The sequence below is a fragment of the Propithecus coquereli genome, unplaced genomic scaffold (assembly GCF_000956105.1).
Source record: "Propithecus coquereli isolate 6110/MARCELLA unplaced genomic scaffold, Pcoq_1.0 Scaffold170, whole genome shotgun sequence".
In the NCBI taxonomy this organism is placed as follows: domain Eukaryota; kingdom Metazoa; phylum Chordata; class Mammalia; order Primates; family Indriidae; genus Propithecus; species Propithecus coquereli.
Window position 1 is genome coordinate 3,183,188 of NW_012141636.1, and position 20,872 is coordinate 3,204,059.

Here is a 20,872-nt window from a genome sequence, read left to right on the forward strand (position 1 = left end):
AGGAAATTAAGTAACATGCCCAAGGTAGGTTTTCAACGGAAGAAGAAAGTCGAGGGTCACCCGACTTACATTTCGAAATTTCACAATGTCTACAGGCTCTATCCTGTGGGGGCGGCGGTAGGCAAAAAGATCACAATCTCAACCAGCCAAACCTCATCGCTCACCCGCCCAACACCTCCCCCGGCCTGACACCCCTTAGCCGGAAGCCGCTTTTGGCTGCAAACCAGGTCCTGGAGCCCAGTTAGTGGCCGCAACCCCCGCGCCCGCCCAGGCGAGTCACGTGTCAGCCAAAGATGGCTGCGCCCAGTCAAGTTGGACAAAGGTTGCAGTGATCCCCGGCGTGGCTGAGGAAAATCGGAGGCGGCAGCAGCTCCTGGGAGAAGGAGAGCATAAGGTACTGACATTCGGGGAAAAGGGGTGAAGAAAATGTCCCGGTATCGGGAGGAGCACAGCGAGGTGACACGCTTGCCACTAGCAGCGCGGGAATGAGATCAGAGAGGAGCGGAGTTGGCCCAACGGTGCTGACCGTCTCTTCACTTTCCACCCTAGAAAAAAAGACCTTATATTTAAATTAAGCCAACAGAAGGGAAAATTGTCTGTGACTGAATTTAATCCCGAGTTTACTGCCAATTTACAGTCACCTTAGAGTAATCTGAATTTAATCCCGAGTTTACTGCCACTTTACAGAGTCACAGATGTCCCACTTTACACACTGTCCGTATCTCAGAGCTCGCATAAGAGTGATGTGAGATAGCTAATGCAAAAATCTTTTGAAATGTTTGTAGTAATTCAAGGTGGCATTGTCTTTGATAGGGATTTATTACTAATAACGAAGACATGATGTCCTACGGGGACTGCCCAGTCAGGATTTATACTGAATTAAGGGTGACTTTAGACACACCCTAGTAATGTATATTTCTTGGAACGCAGAACCTCACCAATATGTAGAACATAGGAGTGATAGCATTTGGCTTAACATTTTGAGGAAATCATTTTATTTCTGACATATACATTATACACTTTCTCTATATATACTGAATTTGACAACATACGTTCCTCCCCCATACACAAAATCACTCAGAGCTCCTGTATAGCAGAGTTTGTGTCTATCATGTTATTGTAGCCAACGCCTGCAAAAACTTGAGTCCTGAAACCTAGACCTAAATTTCTAAGGTTGCATTGTACTTACTAGGTTAATTTTAAGTCTAGAGATGTGGCATTTCAGTGCACTCAGTATTTCCAAATGACTTCTTATGTATTTAAAACAGGTAGCAATAAATATTTGTTAAATTAGTGCAGTAAATTAATCTTGTAGCAAATTATATGAACCAAGAAAATCTGACCATAAAACTATGTTGTCCTTTGCTTTTCTTAACTGTTACCCTGAAATTTATTGAACCAGATCTGCTTAAAACTTTGTTAACGGGCCAGGTGTGGTAGCTCACACCTGTAATCCCAGCACTCTGGAAGGCCAAGGCCAGAGGATCTGTTGAGCTCAGGAGTTCAAGACCAGCTTGAGCAAGAGCAAGACCCTATCTCTAAAAAAAAAAAAATTGTTAATGAGCCAAATCTTCTGTTTAAAACTCATCATTCACCATTTTCACCCTAACTAGTGCAGAGATCAACTACTGGCATGTAGGTCAGATGCAGCCTACAGCTTGTTTCTGTACAGCCAACTGGCTAAGAATGAGTGATTTTTTGTATCTTTTAAGAGTTAAAAAAAAATCAAACAAACACCATATGTTACCTGCAAAGCCTAAAATATTTACTGTCTGGTCTTTAGAGAAGAGTTCACTGATCCCTGGTCTAGGGTATACTAGAAGTAAAATTCCTGGGTATGTATGTCTTCTACCTACTAAATACCAAATGCTTTCCTAAAGTGGTTATACCCACTTAGGGTACAATTTGCACTTCCACCAGCAGCAGCACATGAGAGTTTCAGCTACCTCACATTCTTGCCAGTAATCGGAATTGTCAGATTTTAATTTCAATGAAGTTGAGCCTATTTTCATGTTTATTGGCTATTTGACTTTCCTTTTTTCATGAAGTGTCTGTTCAAATCTTTTGTCAATTTTTCTATAGGGTTGCTTACCTTTTTTTGTTGTTCATTTGTAATTGAGTATATGTTCTGGGTACTAACTACTTTGTCAGTTGTATTGCAAGCCAACATTTTCTCCAACAATAGCTTATCTTTATGATATCTATTGATGACCATGAGTTCTAAATTTTAATATTAATGTTAGTTTTATAAGTCTTATTGTTTAGTGCTATTTGTGAATTGTTTAGGAAATATTTTTTTATGAACATATTTTGTATTTCCTAAAAGCTTTATGTGTAGCTTTTCATGTTCTGGTTTCTGTTTCACTTCATTTTGTTTTTTTGTTTGTTGTGGTGGTTGTTTTGGTTTTGGTTTTCCCCAGCATGGTACATATGCATTGATTTTTCAGATTATGAACTCTAAAGTGCTTTTAAAATGAAGTATTTAGTCTTCATGCTTTTAAAATTTTGTTTCTCTATAGATGTACATTATTGAAAAGTGGTTATTTTTAAATTTCTTAAGGCTCAAGATGGAAAATCATAAACCGGATGATACTGGCAAGGAAAACCCAACACTTGTCAGTATCATAGTCAGAAAAATTAACCAGCTTCCAGAATCAGAAAGGTAAGATTCCTTCTTAATTAAAAATATCTTTTTATTGGGTAGATTTCCATCACTGATTACCTCAGATTTATCTGGTGGTTTGAGTGTAAACAACATAGGATGTCAGAAGGATTTCTTGCCTGAATGAGAAAGCCAAGACCTGGAGAGATTAACCATTTTGCTCAATACCACACAGCTAATTGTGGAAGTCAAGGCCAGAACTCATGTCTTTGGACATTGCTAATTGATAGTGATTTAGTTTTTCCATTCAGCTTAGAGTGTAGTAAAATGTAACATTTACAGACCTACTGAAATAAAACTTTAAAATAATTTTTAAAATGTCTTCTTTCTCAATTCATTTCTATCAATATGAAATGAATTAGTTTACCAATGTAAAAGAGTACCATGGAACACACACATAGCTAGACAGGGAATGCCATAGAAAATGGGATCATGGCTAGAGATCTTTAAGATATTATTAAAGAGAAAAAGAAAATATAAGGAGTATATAGACAGTGTACTTATCCAAGACAACACAGACAACTTTTAATACATCGCACTTTCACAAAGTGTTCTCAGACCTCCTTGTCAGTCAAGAAGGTCTCTCTGACTTTAAAAGGATGCAAACGAGCCAGCCTGAGGAGGTGGGAGAAACAGTATCTCAGGTAGAAGAAATGGCATATGCCTAGCCACAGGATAGCAAAGGGTTTGCCATATTTATGAAACCATTGTTACTGAAGTACAAAGGAAATGGACATAAGGAATAAGAAGGATTTTAAGCAGGGGAATGATGTGATCCATCTAACATTTCTAAAGAATGTTCCGGCTGCTTTTTGGAGTACAGATTTAAGATATGAGAGAAAGGAAATACCAAGACCAGTAGAAAAACTAGCGTAGTAATCCTGGTGAGTGGAGACAGTAGGGTGGTAGCAGTTGAGAAGAAAAGAGGATGGATTTGAAATATATTTTGGAGGTATAATCTTACTATCTTTCAGGAATGAAAATTGCACAAATTCCGATCTTGCTGTCAAGATCGACATACCATCTCAACCAGGGAGAACCTATAAACCAAGAGCAGTAATAACGTGGTGAGATTTCAAAAACTCTACATATCTCTCCACCCATCCATCCCAACACACACCTTTTTAGTTGTTTTCCTGAGGTAAATAACAGAAAACGTTTAAAGCAAAGTAGGACCTGTGTCCATGTTTCCAGGCCAGCAAGGTGGAGGAAGCCAGAAAGATGGACACAAGGAAGAGAATAGATAGTGGCAGCTTTGAAAAGAAAGGCTGTATCACTGGGACCTTCACCAAATTAGAAAGGAGAGTATGGGGGAGCTGTAACTGCAGGAGGAAATAAATTGCTTTCAATTATTGACACCTAAACTGGACAGATGGCTATGTTCTGTTATCTTTGCTTAGTTCCTATTTTTTCTCTTCATTTCCATTTTATCTTTAAGTTTGAATCCTCATTCCTTCTTACATTATTAAACAATTAGATATGTTTAATAGTTACTTGGTATGTTCCTAAGTGCATGGAGCTTTTTTAATATCAAAAACTTCATTTTATGATCTACAAAGTAATTTCACGTACCATATATTTCATTGCCATTTGTTAAACTTCGTCTTATATGTTATGTGTCTACTTATTTTCTGTGTATTTTTTTGTCAAAAAGTCATGAGTTTCTAGTTTTATAGGAACTTTTTAGGAAAATTGGCAAGGGGCTAGTGGATAACAACAATTTTGTGGTAATTAACTAAAAAATTTGACTTTATGGGATCACATCAAGCTAAAAAGCTGCACAGCAAAGCAAACAGTCAACAAAGGGAAGAGACAACCCACAGAATGGTAGAAAATATTTCTATACTACCCTCTGACAAGGGATTAATAACTAGAATACACGGCACTCTAGCCCGGGCAAAAGAGTGAGACTCTGTCTCAAAAAAAAAATAAATAAATAACTAGAATATATAAGAAGCTCCAACAACTCAATAGGAAAAAATCAAATTATCTGATTAAAAAGTCAGCAAAAGATCTGAATAGATATTTCTCAAAAGACATACAAATGTCCAAAAGGTATATGAAAAAAATGCTCAACATCATTAGTGACCAGAGAAATGCAAATCAAAACTGCAATGAGCTATCATCTTACTTGTTAAAATGGCTTTTATAAAAAAGACAGGCAATAACGAACGCTGGCTAGGATGTGAAGAAAGGGGAACCCTGGCACACTGTTGGTGGGAATGTAAATTAGTGCAACCACTATGGATAACAGTATGGAGGTCCCTCAAAAAACAAAAAATAGAACTACAATATGACCCAGCAACCCTACTGCTAGGTATATATCCAAAAGAAAGGAAATCAGTATATTTAAAAGATACCTGCACTCCCATGTTTATTGTAGCACTATTCACAATAGCCAAGACATGGAATCAACCTAAGTGTCCATCAACGGATGAATGGATAAAGAAACTGTGGTACATACACACAATCGAACATTACATAGCCATAAAACAGAATGAAATCCTGCTATTTGCAAAAACATGGATGAAACTGGAGAACATTATGTTAGGTAAAATAAACCAAGCATAGAAGGACAAATCTCACGTGTTCTGACTCATATGTGGGAGCTAAATATTAAAACGATTGATCCTCATGGAGACAGAGAGTACAATGATGCTTACCAGAGTATGGGAAGGGTATTGGGGGTCGGAGAAGTGGGGGTGGTTAATGGGTGCAAAAATATAGTTAGATAGAATGAACAATATTTGATAGCACAACAAAGTGACTATAATCAACAATAACTAAAAGAGTGAAATTAGAATGTTCCTAACACAAAGAAATGATAAATGCTTGAGGTGACAGATACCCCAATTACCCTGATTTGATTAATACACATTGTATGCCTGTATCAAAATAGCACATGTACCCTATAAATATATACAACTATTATGTACCCATAATACTTAAACTAAAAAAAAAAAAATTGACTTTAGCTGTATAAAATCTGGTTGGAAGACAGCAAACTTTGCTATTCAGATTCCAGTTGCACTACTTATTTTTATTTATATATATAAAATATATATAAATGTGGTTTTATGTTTATATATAACATATATAAATGAATACAGGCAAATAATTTATGTCTCTGAGCATTGGTTACTATTACTAAAATGGGGATAATATATATTTCACGACTGTTATGAAGATGAAATAACTTAATATTTTAGAGGAAGTGCTCAAGTTTCTCATTTCCTCCACCCTCACGAAAAACACAGGCTTTTCACATTTACGTGTTTTCTGTGGTTGTTTCTCTAGGTTGTTATCACTCTTGTTATCTTGTGTACCCTAAATTCCTGTACTGCCACTCTCTGGTACTGCCATTACCATTTTTATAGACTTGTTATATTTCAAGTTTCATTATCTTTCTTCTCCAATAATAGTCAACTATGAAAACCTTGAAAGTAGAAGATAATTTTTTGCACCTTTAGTACTAAGTCTGCTGCGTGTAGTGGGTTCTCAGTAAGTGAAATGACAGGCATCATTATGATTGCAAAGTGGTAAGTAGGAAAAGTAGTAACTTATACTATGTAGGGAGCTTAACTAGGAGTTCCTACAAAAGCTGTTTGAAGGTCAGTGTAAACCACAGATGAGGGGGTACTATAGCTAGTTTGGCTAGTTAAGAGTAATGAGAAATTTAAGGGAGTGTCTGCATCATAGATGGCAATGCAGGTAGTGACAAAGTGAAGTGGTAGGCTGAAAAGTTTGAATTGGAATCAGTATTTTCAATATCCAGCAATAATGTTAGGTTATTTTTTCCCAAAACTAAAGAATGTATAGAACATGGGTTATAAATTCATACATACCTTGGCTTAAAATCCAGTTCCACTATCTCAAAACATCAATTTATTCTTCATCAATGAGTTGCTGTAAAGTACCTAGCATAGAGTATTGATTAAATGTTAGTACTCCCCCATCTCCCAATACTGACACTAATGCTTCAGGGAATAGTGAAAGAAAACACATTAACTCCACATTATTCAACACCTTCTGTGTCAAGCGCTGCTAAAACCAAGTTAAAAACACCTTTGTATCCATTGTCTTCAAGTTGTTTACTGACTAGTGGGGAAGCCTGACATATAAACCAATGATTATAAGGTAGTACTACTTTATAGTATATTGTGCTAGAGAGGTAAGTATTGGTTATTATGGGAGCTCAGACTCTTCAGAAGCTGTGCCTTGCTACATAATTAGAAGAAATTTCTATACTAATATCCTTTGCAAAATCACAAAATACATTTAACAAAATCTGAATGTCTTACTGTATCTTTAAGTGTTGACCAAATCAAAAGACTTTTAGAATAAAAATATTAATATATAGGTAAAACATAATGATTTTTTTAAGATTTTGGTTTTACAGAGCTCTAAGGAATAGGTGTAACCAGTTACTGTATTCCAAAATCTTGGTAAGTTCTGTAACACATGCCAGATTTGGAGAACTCACACACACAATGGAACCAAAGAAAAAGTTATTTTTTCTTATCCTCTCAGGAATTTACTTGAACATGGATCAACATATATTGGACTTAATGCTGCTCTCTGTGGCCTAATAGCAAACAGTCTTTTTCGACGCATCTTGAATGTGACACAGGCTCGTATCGCTGCTGGCTTACCAATGGCAGTGATCCCATTTTTCTCAGCACAGGTAGCTTACACAAGTTTTGTAAGTTTACCTTTAACCACAGGTAAATTCTATTTCACTATCACCGTAGAGTTTGCTTTGGTATACGTTATTTGCAATTTTAGTTAATACTTAAGCATTAATATCAAGTAGCTATATGCTGTAATGTAGTTGAGTGTTTGGGTAAGACTGAATCTTGCTAACCTCTCTATGTAGTGGGGCAATTAATTCATATTAGCATGGTCTACCAGGTAAGATGGATATACACAGCAGTTCTAAATACTTTTGCTTTGTCTAACTTACCTTCCCCACAGTGATCATTTAGAGTAAGAAATATTTGGAAACTTTTTTTTTAAATACTGGCTACCTTAGAATTTTTAAATGTACATTTCATAGAGGAGTTCCTTGAAGGGAAAATATTTTCATGGGAATAAGACTCTTTATGTAGTAAATCTCTCAAAGCACTAAGTACATATACAAGATTTATTAAATAAAGGGAGATTTGATTTCCTTTTGAAAATTTACCATGTGTGCTGAGTACTTTGAGTATAGCTAATCACAAAAAATCTTTTGATTAATGATTTCAAGTGAAAGTATTATTACCATGGGGGCTAGGAAAGTTAGTCCATCTAAATTTTATGTTAAGTGCTGCTCCAAATTTGTTTAAATTGATTGTTTGAACTCCCATGACCAGTGTGGAAAGAATTTTTATGATCAAGGGAAATCTACTGTCAAATAGACTGAGTGAAAATATTAGGCAAGATCTCTTAACACAAAACAAGTGCAGAAAGCTAACAGTAGCCCAAACCCTTAGATTATTATATACAAGTTCAAAACAAGTAAAAGAAATTTTTCTTAAGATGGTTTTATCGGTTATTCCTGGCTATTTTATGTTACCCATACATGGAATTGTACCTTTTAACACACCTTGTAGAATTCCGTTTGCTGTGTTACTACCTTAAAAATATCTGTGATACAGGGCATTTTGCATTCTTTAAATCATTTATGTTTGCTTGACTATTATGACCTTCAATTCCAGAATGAATTTATTTCCTAGGTGATTTGAACTGTGAAACCTGTACAGTAACTCGGGCTGGACTCATTGGTCTTGTTTTCGGTGGTCTGTATCCTGTTTTCTTGGCTATCCCTGTGAATGGTGGCCTAGCAGCCAGGTAGGATTGTTTTCTCATAATCAATGAAAAACTTTTATAATGCGATTACCTAGAAAACTCACAACTTAAAACAGCAAATATATTTTTTAAGGCATTTAGACCAAAGGCACCATTACCTTCTTGATTAGAAGTTGTTATAAGTAATCAAATTTTACTTCTCAAGAATTTGAAATAGTTCTAGAACTTACTCACACTGTGTAGTCACGCTACGAACCTTAATTTGTGTATTGAATGCTCACTACAAAGCTGCAAACAGTACTATGCCTAACATGAAAGCTTTATTATATGAATAGTTTTCTTAGGTAAGTTTGAGCACTTGCCCTAAAGGAAAATGCCAGAAATTGTCTAGCTATAATGGTTATTCTCTGTCGAGATGCAATCTATGCTATATGAGCCTCCAGAGGTGAGCTGGAGAAAGGGTAAAAGAAAACAGAAGGACAGTTTTTAGGACTAATGGACGCTAAAGAGTGTAGCATGACCTCAATCTTTAGTTTCAAGACTTCTAGGGTTAATATATATATATATTGTACATAGGTTTGCTACTTGATACAACAGTCTTTTCTAGTGAAATATCTCAATATTTTCTTACAGGTATCAATCAGCTCTGCTACCAGAGAAAGGAAACATCTTAACTTACTGGATTAGAATTTCTAAGCCTGTCTTTAGAAAGATGTTATTTCCCATTTTGCTCCAGACTGTGTTTGCAGCATACCTTGGATCTAGACAATATAAACTCCTTATAAAGGCCCTTCAATTACCTGAACCTGGCCTAAAAATTCACTGATTTTAAGCAAATATGTATTCACAAAAAAATAAAATGGTAAAAATAACCTATGTCTAATGTTATGAATAAATATAGACTTGTAATTTATCACATGAGGTACAACTGGGCAACAAAGGCTGAATCCCCATAAAGGCTACCCACTTGAGAGCATGACTTCATTAGTTTGCCAAATATTATCTCTTCCACCTTGCTCATTCCATTTCTTTACATTAAGCATTGAGTTTGGACTGTAACACAAGAGGAAAAAATAAATAACTGTATAGCCACTTGTCACTGAAGATTTCATAAAGCCAAAAAGAATGAAAATGAAAAAAATGTATAAATACACTATAGCTAATGTTTCTTTTACTACATTTTCTCAATTCAAAGTGTTTCTATAGGCATTATTAATCCATAGAATCTTAGAATATATTTAACAACCTTCTTCACAAAGGGATCAATCCCAATCTTACCGACAATCAATCAGGATCAGCTTGAGCTATTATGATAGAGTGCTCACCTTATTTATATCTTGGACAGCTGTAGTTTTAAGACTTAGGCAGTGTCTATCTTTGAAGCTTCCATCTATTGAGGGGTCATTCTTCAGAACCACAGACCTGAGCTTCCTTTTTTAGCTGTGTAGTGCTAAGCAAATTAACCTCTCTGACCCTCAGTGAAATATCCTAGTTAATTCATTTCCTAAGATAGTTCACTTATTTTTTTACTGCCCCATATGATCTACAGGAAAGATCATTTAAATTTTTGAAGTGATTTATTGTGTTCTCCTTCCTAAAATTTCTATCCTAGTTCTCTAAACTGTTTTCTTTTGTGACAGCATCCAAATCAGCAGTGTCCAATAGACCTTCTGTGATGATGGAAATATTTTACACCTGCACTGTCAATGTTAGCCACTAGTCATGTGGCTGTTGAGCATCTGGACTCTAGCTACAACTGAATAAGAGAATTTTAAATTTTAATCAATTTAAAAATTTTAGCCACATGTGGCTAATGTTTATTGGACGGCACAGGCCTAGACCAACACTTTATGAAGCAAGCCAATCATCACAGAAAAGCAGCAAACAAAATTTTAAGTGCCCGTCCTAGATCATATTCATGAGCACCTTAACTATTCTCAAGTAATCTTATGCTATTTAAAATTATATAAAAAGAATGTACAAAAGGCAGCTTTCCCAGTAAAATAGGCTTTCAGCTTCTGTTTAAAGGAAAATATTACATAAAGCAGTGCTGCCAACGATTTAAAACTCCAGTGAAATTAACAAAATATATTTTCAGGTTTTCAGAAAGCAGATTTGTTCTTTTGACAGATAAAATATACTCTCTACCAAGCTTACATAAGAAATGATTCCAATTATGAGGCAAAAGAATCTATCTATGAGGCACAGAATGATTAAAAGGAAACTATATTCTCTGGGTTATAGTTATGGGTGATTTTTCTTGACTCTTTCTGGATTTTTCCAAGTTTTATGTAATGAGTATGCTTTACTTTTACAAGAAATAAAATATATATATATAAAACGTTTAAAGGGCAAAAAGGATTACCTTTTTTATAAGCTAATATATCAAGATGAAAAGCTCTCAGACCCCAAATTATCCATTTTATCTGCAATTCTCATTTTTATTTAAAGCAGAGTTCTACTTATCATGGTGAAAAATGAATTAAAAGTAATTTCTGACTTCAAAAATAAGGATGCCAAATTACTGAGTTAGACTCCTCAAGAATATACAGAATGGTATAATCAACTTAGATAATTCAAAACCCACTAATATAACTTAAGATGTTTGATAATTTAAAATGTTTTCTTACCTGTCCTTAAACATTCCCAAGGTATTTACTCCCTAGCATAGGATCATTTATAAGTATTTCTGTAACCAAAAAGAATTTCTAATATCTGTCCTCTGCTACATATTTCTTAAATCGTCTTTCCAATTAGAAATAGCCAACTTAAGCAACAAAGCATGTTAAGTCTGTTGCTACAAATTTACATTACCAAATATTTGGTCAGAGGGCAAATACATGACATGAAAACCTGAAGTGATCTGCATTACAATTTAAGGACACTTAGTCATTTGTAGCTAAGACCTAAAGAACACTGCTCTCAATTAGTCAGGAAAATAGTTTTTAATATTCAGTCCAGTCACAGTAGATAAACTATTTAAATTTCTCATTTACAATTCACTTTGTATATTTATTTGGCTTTAAAAAAAAAAGAGAGGGTTCACATTATATTTATATTAAGACACTAATATATTTTGTAAACCCCAAACTATAGTACAAAGCCACAGGGGTATAGGAAGCTAACTTCTGTGGGTGTACAGGAAAGATATAGAATTTGGAGGCGCATTCTAAAGGAAGATGCGCTACCAATAAAATTCAAGTCATGTATTAACTACACAAATGTTGAAAACACAATTAGTGACTACATTTTTAAATTAGTTCATTGTGAATACTGAGCAAAATATTTTTAACAAGTTTTGGTCAACAAAAATTACAGGGTATTGTAAGACGACAGGGAATGACTGGCTTAGAGTATTGAAACTACACATAAAAGTATTCAACTTCACATATATGAAAAATATTGTGCTTGCCAAACAAAACATTGCATTTCTAACGGGAGACCTCACCTTTTTGATCCCTGGCTTAGATGGCAACTAAATGAAAATACGGCTCAGAAAAACAGTAAAAATATAAACACTTAGAAAGGTCTCAAAACTTTCTATCAATAGTGAATCCAGGGGGAAAAAAAATTCGTAATATATCTTACTACAGATTTAATTTCAAGAGTCATCAGATTATTTAGCTTACAAATCTGACTAAACTATCAGGACTTTAAACTACACCTTCAAAATGCCAAACTAGGTAATCACATATTAAAAGGGCAATTAATCACCAGTGAATTACCCACTCTGTTCTATCAAAGTAGTAGTTATGGTCATATTATGGTAAATAATGTTGGTGCCTTTGGTTATAGAATGACAACCAGTTGTACTGTTGTAGAATTATAACCGGCTGTACTTTTGCAGCATGAGCCAGCCACTTGAACCTACCTCCTACCCCCTCCTCCCCTCTTCTATCATCTGCACACCTCCCAAATGAGTAAATAAGATAAAATAACTCAGTCTACCCCAGGTGAAGGAATGTCCAACGAAATGAAATAAAACAATCCAGAGTTTTGAGTATTTTTTCACACTTGTAATAAACTCGAAAAATATTTCAATTAAGTAAAACAACCATGTGCCACAAAAAAGCCACTCCCATCATCCAGAATACTAAAACCCTTATATAACACTAGAGAAATTTTAATATAAAACAGTAGAAACTAATATACCATTCATTAGAAACCTCAAATTATTAAAAACAGTGTCAAGTACTCAGAGAAAGCTCAAGAAGCCAAAACCTCAGAATCCACACATCCTGATATTACCCTAAATTGCAATTAACTACCCACACATTTAATCATAATCACTTTTTCAAAGATATACAGACAAATCAATGCATCTATTTAAAGACTACTCTTTATAATAAAGGACTTTACATTAACTTTTATATTTTACTCGGCAAGGTGTCTGTATTCCAAATTAGCTCTCATGTTCCAGGAAATAAACACGAACTCATGATATGCCTTGTGATCACTGATGACCTGTTTATGTAATTCTAGTACACTAAATGTAATTCCATGGAATGTGCTCTTGATTATGTAAAAACTCTAATATTTCTTGATGAAATACTATAAATCTCCTCTCCAATGGTTACAATTTTTAAATGGTATGCAAAGAACTGAGTATCACTCCCATGAAAGACAAAAAAAAGTATAATTTTGTTCCAAGATTAACTTAGTCTCATGTATCTCTATTAAGTCTTTCAAGGATTCCAGAGAATCTTTTCATATCTCCATTTCTGGAAAGTGAAATCAGTATAGAAGTAATTTGGGAACTTGAAAATGGCATTCATTTTTTTCAGCAGATGCCAAATTTTTGACCGACATGGCTCCCACAATTACTTTGTTACCATCAGTCCATTCAGTTAACAGGTTGTAGGAAAAGATTCGTTTTTGCAGACACTGCTAAGCTGTTTAAAGAGAAGAGAGAGAGATTAATTCAGTGATTATAAAATGCACAAATATTTAAAATACTTCGAATACTTTTTGTTGGATTATATCAGAGGTGTGACATTTTAACAAACGTGGACTTTTTAGATAAGTCTGGTCAAAGAAGTGCAGAAACAGTAAGTCAATATGATAGAAATAGGTCAATATGATGTGTCAGTTCAATTAATGTATGAATTCCTGCCACCATCAGAAAAAAAATATTAAAAAGTGACATCTTTAGTCTGGTTCTGTATCATTTTACCACAGAGGCATAAAAATAACCAAAAGGGTTCCCCAAATACTAAATTGTTTTCAACCATTAGAGTAAATAAAGCCAAACCTGAAAATTTCAAAACAATCCATTTTATATTCCAGAAATCTCCTTTATCCAAATACTAATCATTCAGAACACAATTTTCTAAAAATAGTAAGACAACAGTTTCATATTAATCATAGCTTTTTTAATTAACAAGTAGTGAAGAGGACACTGTAAGATATTGTTTACTACATACTGAAATAAACAGATCTGTTTAAATTCAGAAACCCAAACATTTACAGTAAAATGTGCTTACACATAAATATGACCAAATTTATTTAAAGCCCCTGTTAGAGAGGTCCTAAATACATGCAATTACCATGTAAAAACAAGACCATGAAGCTGATGTAAAAAATGACAAAATCACTAAGTCACCAAAACTAGAAAAAAAATAATGAAATGGAAACTAAGAAAAGACAATCAAAACATAAGGAACCTAACAAAGCAGCTTTAAAAATAGGCCATACTAATCTTTCCATTTTCAAAATTTCTTAATCAAGTAATTCCAAAAACTGCCATTTATAAAATGACATTCTAAAATCTACACTTGGAATTTCAAAGCATCCCAATTCAGAAAGTTTTGACTACTTTCTCCCCAGCCCCAAACTTCCAATAATGTAGGAAAAGCACTGACATAAGGAAGAAAATATTCCAAGGGAATAGTATAATTTTTAGAAAAACAAACTTACTGCTTCCAAAACCTTTTGATTAAGACCCACAGTCATTATTAACAACAATCATTTTTCCTATTTTCATCCATTATTTTTCAATTTCATGTTAGAGATGAATAAATTCTTTGAGCCCATAACTGAAAGATCAACAAACCTGATTTTATTACGTACGACACCATATTTTTGTCATTGGTACTGCACAACATTATATACAAAGAAATATATACAAAATGTTCAAGTATTAGTTAAATTTCAATTCAAGGCTTCTGTTTCAAAAAGCTACATTTAACATATTTCATAAAGATAGCACAAATTAGTCATTTCAAATAATCTTTCCAACTACTTTTGGTTTTTTTTTAATATATATATATATATATATATATATAATTCAGTAGGCACTAAAAATCCATGCAGCTGCATTGTGAGGGGCTTGCTCCTGCCCTTAGGTATAAGCAGGTTCATCACTCCAGGTTGAGAGTTTGGCTACTACCCATTCATGCTTAAGTGCAGTAGATGATTTTACAAAATATGCTGTGATGCACTGGAAACCAGAGACCAATTTAGGTCTCAAATCATATTATCTAGCAACAAAACGTTTACAGTTGTGCAAGAACAAGGATTCCATTTTCATACCAAATAACAACAAAATAAAACATTTTATGTGTAAGATAACTTACATCTTTGGACTGCTGGAAAACTTTTTAATTATGAACATTTTAAAAATAAAAAACAGCAGAAGCCCTGATATTACCTCTTTTTCCTCATTTCTTATACTACCTTTTAAAATAAAGCAGGAAATGTGGCCAGCAGCTGGTCCCGTCTCTTCTGCCCCAACAGCTGTATCCACTTTAGCACAAAGAAAAACAAGGATGCTAAATACGTATATACTTTATCAAACAGTGATGTTTCACAAAGAATTTAATGCCTCTTACCCTGAAGGACACCACAACTCAATTTATATAACTGGACAGCAGATAATAGAGTACTTCAAGGGAAGAATACATCCCATCTTTGGAAAAATAGTGTCAATCAATGTCATTTCAGTGGCCAGAACCACTCAATTTTAAAAATTACTTTTAAATAGGACAAATACTTTTGAAATACAGAGTAAGATTCTTTGTGAAACCTCACTTTACACGTTTTCATTCACATTTCACAACCTTCAATATCTAATCATACATACATAAATTTAACCTAAAATTTTAATACAACAAAAATAAAGATGTTCGACAATTTATTCATTCTCAGTGATGGGGTAATCACTGTGCTGGTCCTCAAAGAAACATTTCATTAACCATTCTTATTCTTCCTCCAATTAACTAAAACACAGGAGTCTGACACGTATGTTAATTTCCAACTTCTCTAATGGTGAGATATTAAAATTTGTTACTCTGGATAGATTGTATTTCTGCATCTTCTACTGAAAACTAAAACGTATTCTTGAATATTTAAGATATCTACCATCACCAGCAAAATAACTATCACATTTGTGCATGTCCCAAATACTTAATGTCAACCTCTGAAAAGTTGCTCTAAAACTGGAATTCCAATTTGCACCTTGTACAACTCGGAACTTCCATTCAACTTCACCTGTTTCACTGTCTCCAAACTGTATCTCTATAAGCAGGTTTCAGTGTACAGTTGGAACCGATGTCATCCAAGGCCATGTCCACACTGGGGACAGAAGAGCTAGGTACACGTAAGTCTGAATAAGGGGACACATTAACAGCTATTTCAACCAGAAGAAACATCTTAAAAACATTATGACCAGCACAAGTCTGTTTCCAGGGTGGACAGGGCCCAAATTAGATTCCCCTCCCACCTTCCAAAAAAAAAAAAAAAAATCACACACACACAAATTGAGATGTTGCCCATTAAAGTAGACTAAGCAGCAGAGCATGAGCGTTACGTGAAGAGATGGATCCTTACCAGGTTGTGAGGCGGGAACGACTGTTCTGTAACCCCTACAACGGAGCCTGGCAGGAAGGAAATCACCTAAAAAAGAAACTGTCAGAGAGATTTAATAGTCACATGTTATCATTAGGAGTTGGTTACTGTGTCACATTCATGCTTTTAGCTAAAACACTTAAAGATTCAATATTACTTTTTTCCTCCTCTGAAATGTGTCCAGTGAAGATGTCCCACTAAGGTGTTTTACATGGTGTAAGGGAGTTGAAGGGGGTAAACGCGGATAAAGAGCAGATTACTTGACCCTACATTTTAAGAGAAGACGACGCCTTCCGGGCGCACGCCGAGCAGAACTCCACCGACACCTTATCCTTGTCCACATGAAGACACACTCCTCCCGCTGAGTCGTCCTCTTCTAGCAGGTCCTGCTGCTGCTTTCCCACCGGCAGCGCGTAGTCGTGGTCACCGGCGGGCGAGTCTCTGAAGAGCGAGGTGGTCAGCCGCAGTCCCACGCCGCTCAGCCGGCTCAGCAAGCGAGCCAGTCCAGTCTCGTTGGCTAAGACTGCCCGTAGGTAGCGACTCTCCTCTTGCAGTGCTTGTACGCGTTTGCCCAGCTCCCGATTCTCGGCCCGCAGCTCCTGGTTCTCGGCTGCCAGACCCCGGACTCGACTCTCCAGCCCCATCACGTACTCCTTCTTCTTCAGCCGATTAAGACGGGCAGCGGCCGCCGCCGCCTTCCGGGGACTCTTTGTCGCCGCCTGGTTGTTGTCGTTGCCGCTGCCGCCACCGCCGCCTCCTCCCGGGGACTTTCTCCGCCTCTTTTCGCCGCAGCCATTGTCACTGCTGCTACTGCAGCCTCCGATGCCGTTTAACAGCCTCTGCAGCAGGTCGGAAAAGCGCTGCATCTCAGCAGCCGCGGCGTCGTCGTCGTCGTCCCCTCTCCACAGGCCGCCGCTATCCGAGCCTCCGCCGGACGAGGAGAGAGGCCCAGGCGAGCTAAGTCCGGGCTCCAGGTGCCAGTCCGGTTGCCGGGGGTCCAAAAGATCCGCCAGTTCCAGCCCGGACAAAAAGTCCATATCCTCGGTCTCTTCCCCAGGGACGCCGGCGACCGCCTCCTCCTCCATCTCCTCGGGCGAGGGCGCGCGCACGGCCACGCCGCCGCGGCTCCCCGTCCCGGCCTCCAACTCGCCCACGTCGGCGTGTGGCTGCTTGCGGCCAGGAGATCCGGCCACTGCCGTCTCCTTCTCCCCCGCCGCAGCCCGGATCAGGTCCGCGGACAGCGAGCAGGTCGCGGCCGGCGCCGGGCTCTGGCTGCGGGTTGGGGAGTCCCTGCCTGAGGCTGCCAGCAGCTTGGTCAGGCTATGCCTCATGAGGCCCAGCGGCGGGCCGATGTAGGCCCCGGCCACTCAGACTGGGCCCCAGAACGAGTAGCCGGGGCGCTGGCCAAAACAAAGTGGAGGGAAAGGTCTGAGTCGCCTCCCACCTCACTTGGCTGGTCGACCCCCCGCGCCTGGGCGGGGGGAGGGATGAGAGATCGAAGCGGCGAAGCCCAGCGATGACTCGACCGCACCACCCAGACGATGGCCTGGCCGGAAGTCAGTCGCTTTCCTTCCAGCCCCTCCCACCGCGTTTCGCGCGCCTCCTGGCTGTAGTATCGCGAGAGTTCAGGGTGCTCCGAAGTAGGAATAATTCCAGCTTTCTAGTGATATCATAGTAACAGTGGCAAAAATAATAACATGATCTGATCACTATACATTGTTATGTATGGAAATATCACTATGTACCACATGCATATGTGCAATTATTATTTGTCAATTAAAAGATAAAATTAAAAAAACAAAATGTAGAGTATGACATTGCTTACCCCAAAAAGGTCTCAGTTATTCTCAATCTTTTTTTATAAGCAGATATTTTCTTTTGAGCCAGGATCCAATCAGGAGTCACTACATTCAGTTGGTATAAAGTTTGGGTTTTTTTGTTTATTTTTTTTATTATTATTTTATTTTTTTTGAGACAGACTAGGCTAGAGTGCCATGGTGTCAGCGTAGCTCACAGCAACCTCAAACTCCTGGGCTCAAGCCATCCTCCTGCCTCAGCCTCCCGGGTAGCTGGGGCTATAGGCATGAACCACCATGCCCAGCTAATTTTTTCTATTTTTAGTTGTTTGGCTAATTTCTTTCTATTTTTAGTAGAGACGGGTCTCTCTTGCTCACGCTGGTCTCAAACTCCTGAGCTCAAATGATCCTCCAGCATTGGCCTCCCAGAGTGGTAGGATTACAGGTGTGAACCACCGTGCCCGGCCTGTTTGTTTGTTTTAATTTCTCAAACTAGAACAGTTCCCTCCACCTTTTAGGTTTTCTTAATTTTGGCTTTTAGAAGAGCCTATGTCAGTTGTTTTGAAGAATGCACCACATTTTGGATTTGTCTGTTTCTTCGTGATGTTTTTTATCTAGTTCCTCTAGTTTCTGCGAAAGTTGTCAGAATCAAAATGAAGTCACTAATGTTAAAAACAAAACAAACAAAACCAAATCTGACAAATAAAGCCAGGGCGGGCCATGAAGAGAAGATTCTCAAGCTTGTATACCTGATAACAAAAGCTATCAAAAAGACTGCAAAAACCACAATCTTGCACAAAGGCCATCACAACCTTACACCAAAAATATTTCTGCAAGGACATCTGCCCAGCAACTGCCTGTTGCTGGCATCACCCTTGTTATTGATCTGTGTAGCCAAGGATAATTATTTCAAAACGATTATGTAATTTCCATTTTTTCCTTTAAAGATCTTTGTCTTCCTTTCCCTCCTTGAATACACACATAGTTTGCTATGGCATTCCCTGGCAATGCTCTGTTCCCCCCAAAATATCTTTTCTTTTAGAGACTATATCTCTCTGTTTGTTATTTAGGTTGACACACCACAAGGGATTTGAGATTTGAAGCAGTTTACAAATACATTAGACTGCAATAAAATAAAATAATTTGAATTTTTAAAAAGCAAGGCCAATGAAAATATAGATGAAATAGGAAGATAAGGAGTTCTGAAAGGCAGGAAAGGTTAGTATTGGTATTGGATGGATGCAATATCTTACACAGTTATTCAAGTTGGCCTAAAAATAGATTAAGCCTCCTGGCAGTACAAACAAAAAAGAGAAATAAATTTTCCTTTGTTCGTGAGTAAATTGTATGTGAATTCTTTAACCACTTTTCTAGTTCTTAAGTCTTAAAGGAACTTCTCTACGGGATACTGAATCATATAACAGACAGCCTCAACAACAGCTGCTTTTATATGGCTATTTCTTAGAGGAATAGAAAACAAGTTCCAGCAAAGCTGGACACTGATAGTTTCCCAATATCAAGAAATGTGCCTGGCACAATGTAGGCTTCAACAAATATTTGTTGAATGACTGAATGAAAAAGGTCTACACTTTTAGCTGAAGGCATAACATTAAAATTCAACTGAATGAAACCTATTCTGCAAGAGGCAAAAAAATGTATGACTTACGGTACCTAAAAGAATAAAACAAAAGGATTCTGTGTCCTTCTTAACCTTCCCATTTGGAAAGGTTTTTTTTTTTTTTTTTGAGGCAGAGTCTGGCTCTGATGCCCTGGCTAGAGTGCCGTGGCGGCAGCCTAGCTCATAGCAACCTCAAACTCCTGGGCTCAAGGGATCCTCCTGCCTCAGCCTCCTGAGTAGCTGGGACTACAGGCATGTGCCACCATGCCCAGCTAATTTTTAGTTGTCCAGATAATTTCTTTCTATTTTTAGTAGAGACAGGGTCTCGCTCTTGCTCAGGCTGGTCTCGAACTCCTGACCTTGAGCGATACCACCCACCTCGGCCTCCCAGAGTGCTAGGATTATAGGCGTGAGCCACCGCACCCGGCCTGGAAAGATTTTGATAAAGTATTATAGAACAACATACAGTTCAAGGTGTTGTGTATACTCTGGCCTGCCTTGAGTACAGGTGTGTTGTGTGGCTGGTAATCCTATTCAACTGTATTTTCTCCTTAGGCAAAACTCAACATCATGGATTGATTTGTTGTATTTTTTTCCTAAATTATAAAATTTTGGCTTAAATATACATGGTTTAAGAGCCTCTCCAGTTGGAGTAAGAGAAAAGGAGAAAATTGAAAGGGAAGTAAGTTTTTAAAATGTAGCCTCCAAAGAGAAAAAAGTACCTGAAGCAAGAGTAACACTTCCAGAAAATGGTTTTCTCCTCTTCACCCTTTCTTTTCTTCTCATTGTTCTCATGCTCTCCTTCATAACTGTCTTGTTTTTCTTTTTCTGATTATAATGATTGTTGCAAAAGATGCAGATAATATAGAAATGAATAATTGGAATGATATTACACACAACCTACCCCGAAATAACTGTTATTGAAATTTGAGTGTATACTATCAGAGTTTTTCTATGTACAGATACACATTGTTTCATTTTATCTCATTGAACTCTGCTGTTCTGGCATGAATATATTGGGAATATTGTTCATACAACTAAATATAGATTTACATGTGTATTTTTAATGTCTGTCTAGAATTCCAATTCATGAACTTTCCAACTTTTATTCAATCAGTTTCTCATTCATAGCACTTAGGTTGTATTGAATTTTTCACTATT

At 37.0% G+C, this 20,872-nt stretch overlaps 2 protein-coding genes across 7 annotated transcripts; one reads left to right on the forward strand and one right to left on the reverse strand.

The window, feature by feature from the left end:
* The first annotated feature begins 303 nt into the window (after positions 1-303).
* TMEM126A (transmembrane protein 126A) lies at positions 304-9,321 on the forward strand. Its single transcript, XM_012641784.1, has 5 exons — positions 304-394; positions 2,561-2,662; positions 7,193-7,386; positions 8,380-8,494; positions 9,086-9,321. The coding sequence occupies exons 2-5, from the start codon at positions 2,568-2,570 to the stop codon at positions 9,276-9,278; spliced, it is 597 nt and encodes a 198-aa protein (XP_012497238.1). The 5' UTR covers positions 304-394; positions 2,561-2,567; the 3' UTR covers positions 9,279-9,321.
* Positions 9,322-12,318: 2,997 nt separating this feature from the next.
* CREBZF (CREB/ATF bZIP transcription factor) lies at positions 12,319-17,865 on the reverse strand. Of its 6 annotated transcripts, none has more exons than XM_012641819.1 (4): positions 16,568-17,865; positions 16,280-16,357; positions 15,128-15,196; positions 12,319-13,344 (listed from the first exon to the last, which is right to left on the reverse strand). In XM_012641819.1, exons 1-2 carry the CDS (start codon positions 17,626-17,628, stop codon positions 16,342-16,344), a joined length of 1,077 nt encoding a protein of 358 aa, XP_012497273.1. In that variant the 5' UTR covers positions 17,629-17,865; the 3' UTR covers positions 12,319-13,344; positions 15,128-15,196; positions 16,280-16,341. The 6 variants fall into 6 exon arrangements, with proteins under 6 accessions (XP_012497273.1, XP_012497277.1, XP_012497274.1 ...); XM_012641823.1 differs by lacking the exon at positions 12,319-13,344 and adding an exon at positions 15,941-16,055 and having other exon boundaries at positions 14,716-15,196; positions 16,568-17,831; XM_012641820.1 differs by lacking the exon at positions 12,319-13,344 and having other exon boundaries at positions 14,716-16,055; positions 16,568-17,831.
* Positions 17,866-20,872: the final 3,007 nt, after the last annotated feature.

Coding starts and splice junctions, on each gene's coding strand:
- TMEM126A (XM_012641784.1), top strand. CDS start 2,568: ATGGAAAATCATAAACCGGATGATACTGGCAAGGAAAACCCAACACTT. Junction 2,663..7,192: donor CAGCTTCCAGAATCAGAAAG/GTAAGATTCCTT, acceptor TTATCCTCTCAG/GAATTTACTTGAACATGGAT. Junction 8,495..9,085: donor AATGGTGGCCTAGCAGCCAG/GTAGGATTGTTT, acceptor ATTTTCTTACAG/GTATCAATCAGCTCTGCTAC.
- CREBZF (XM_012641819.1), bottom strand. CDS start 17,628: ATGAGGCATAGCCTGACCAAGCTGCTGGCAGCCTCAGGCAGGGACTCC.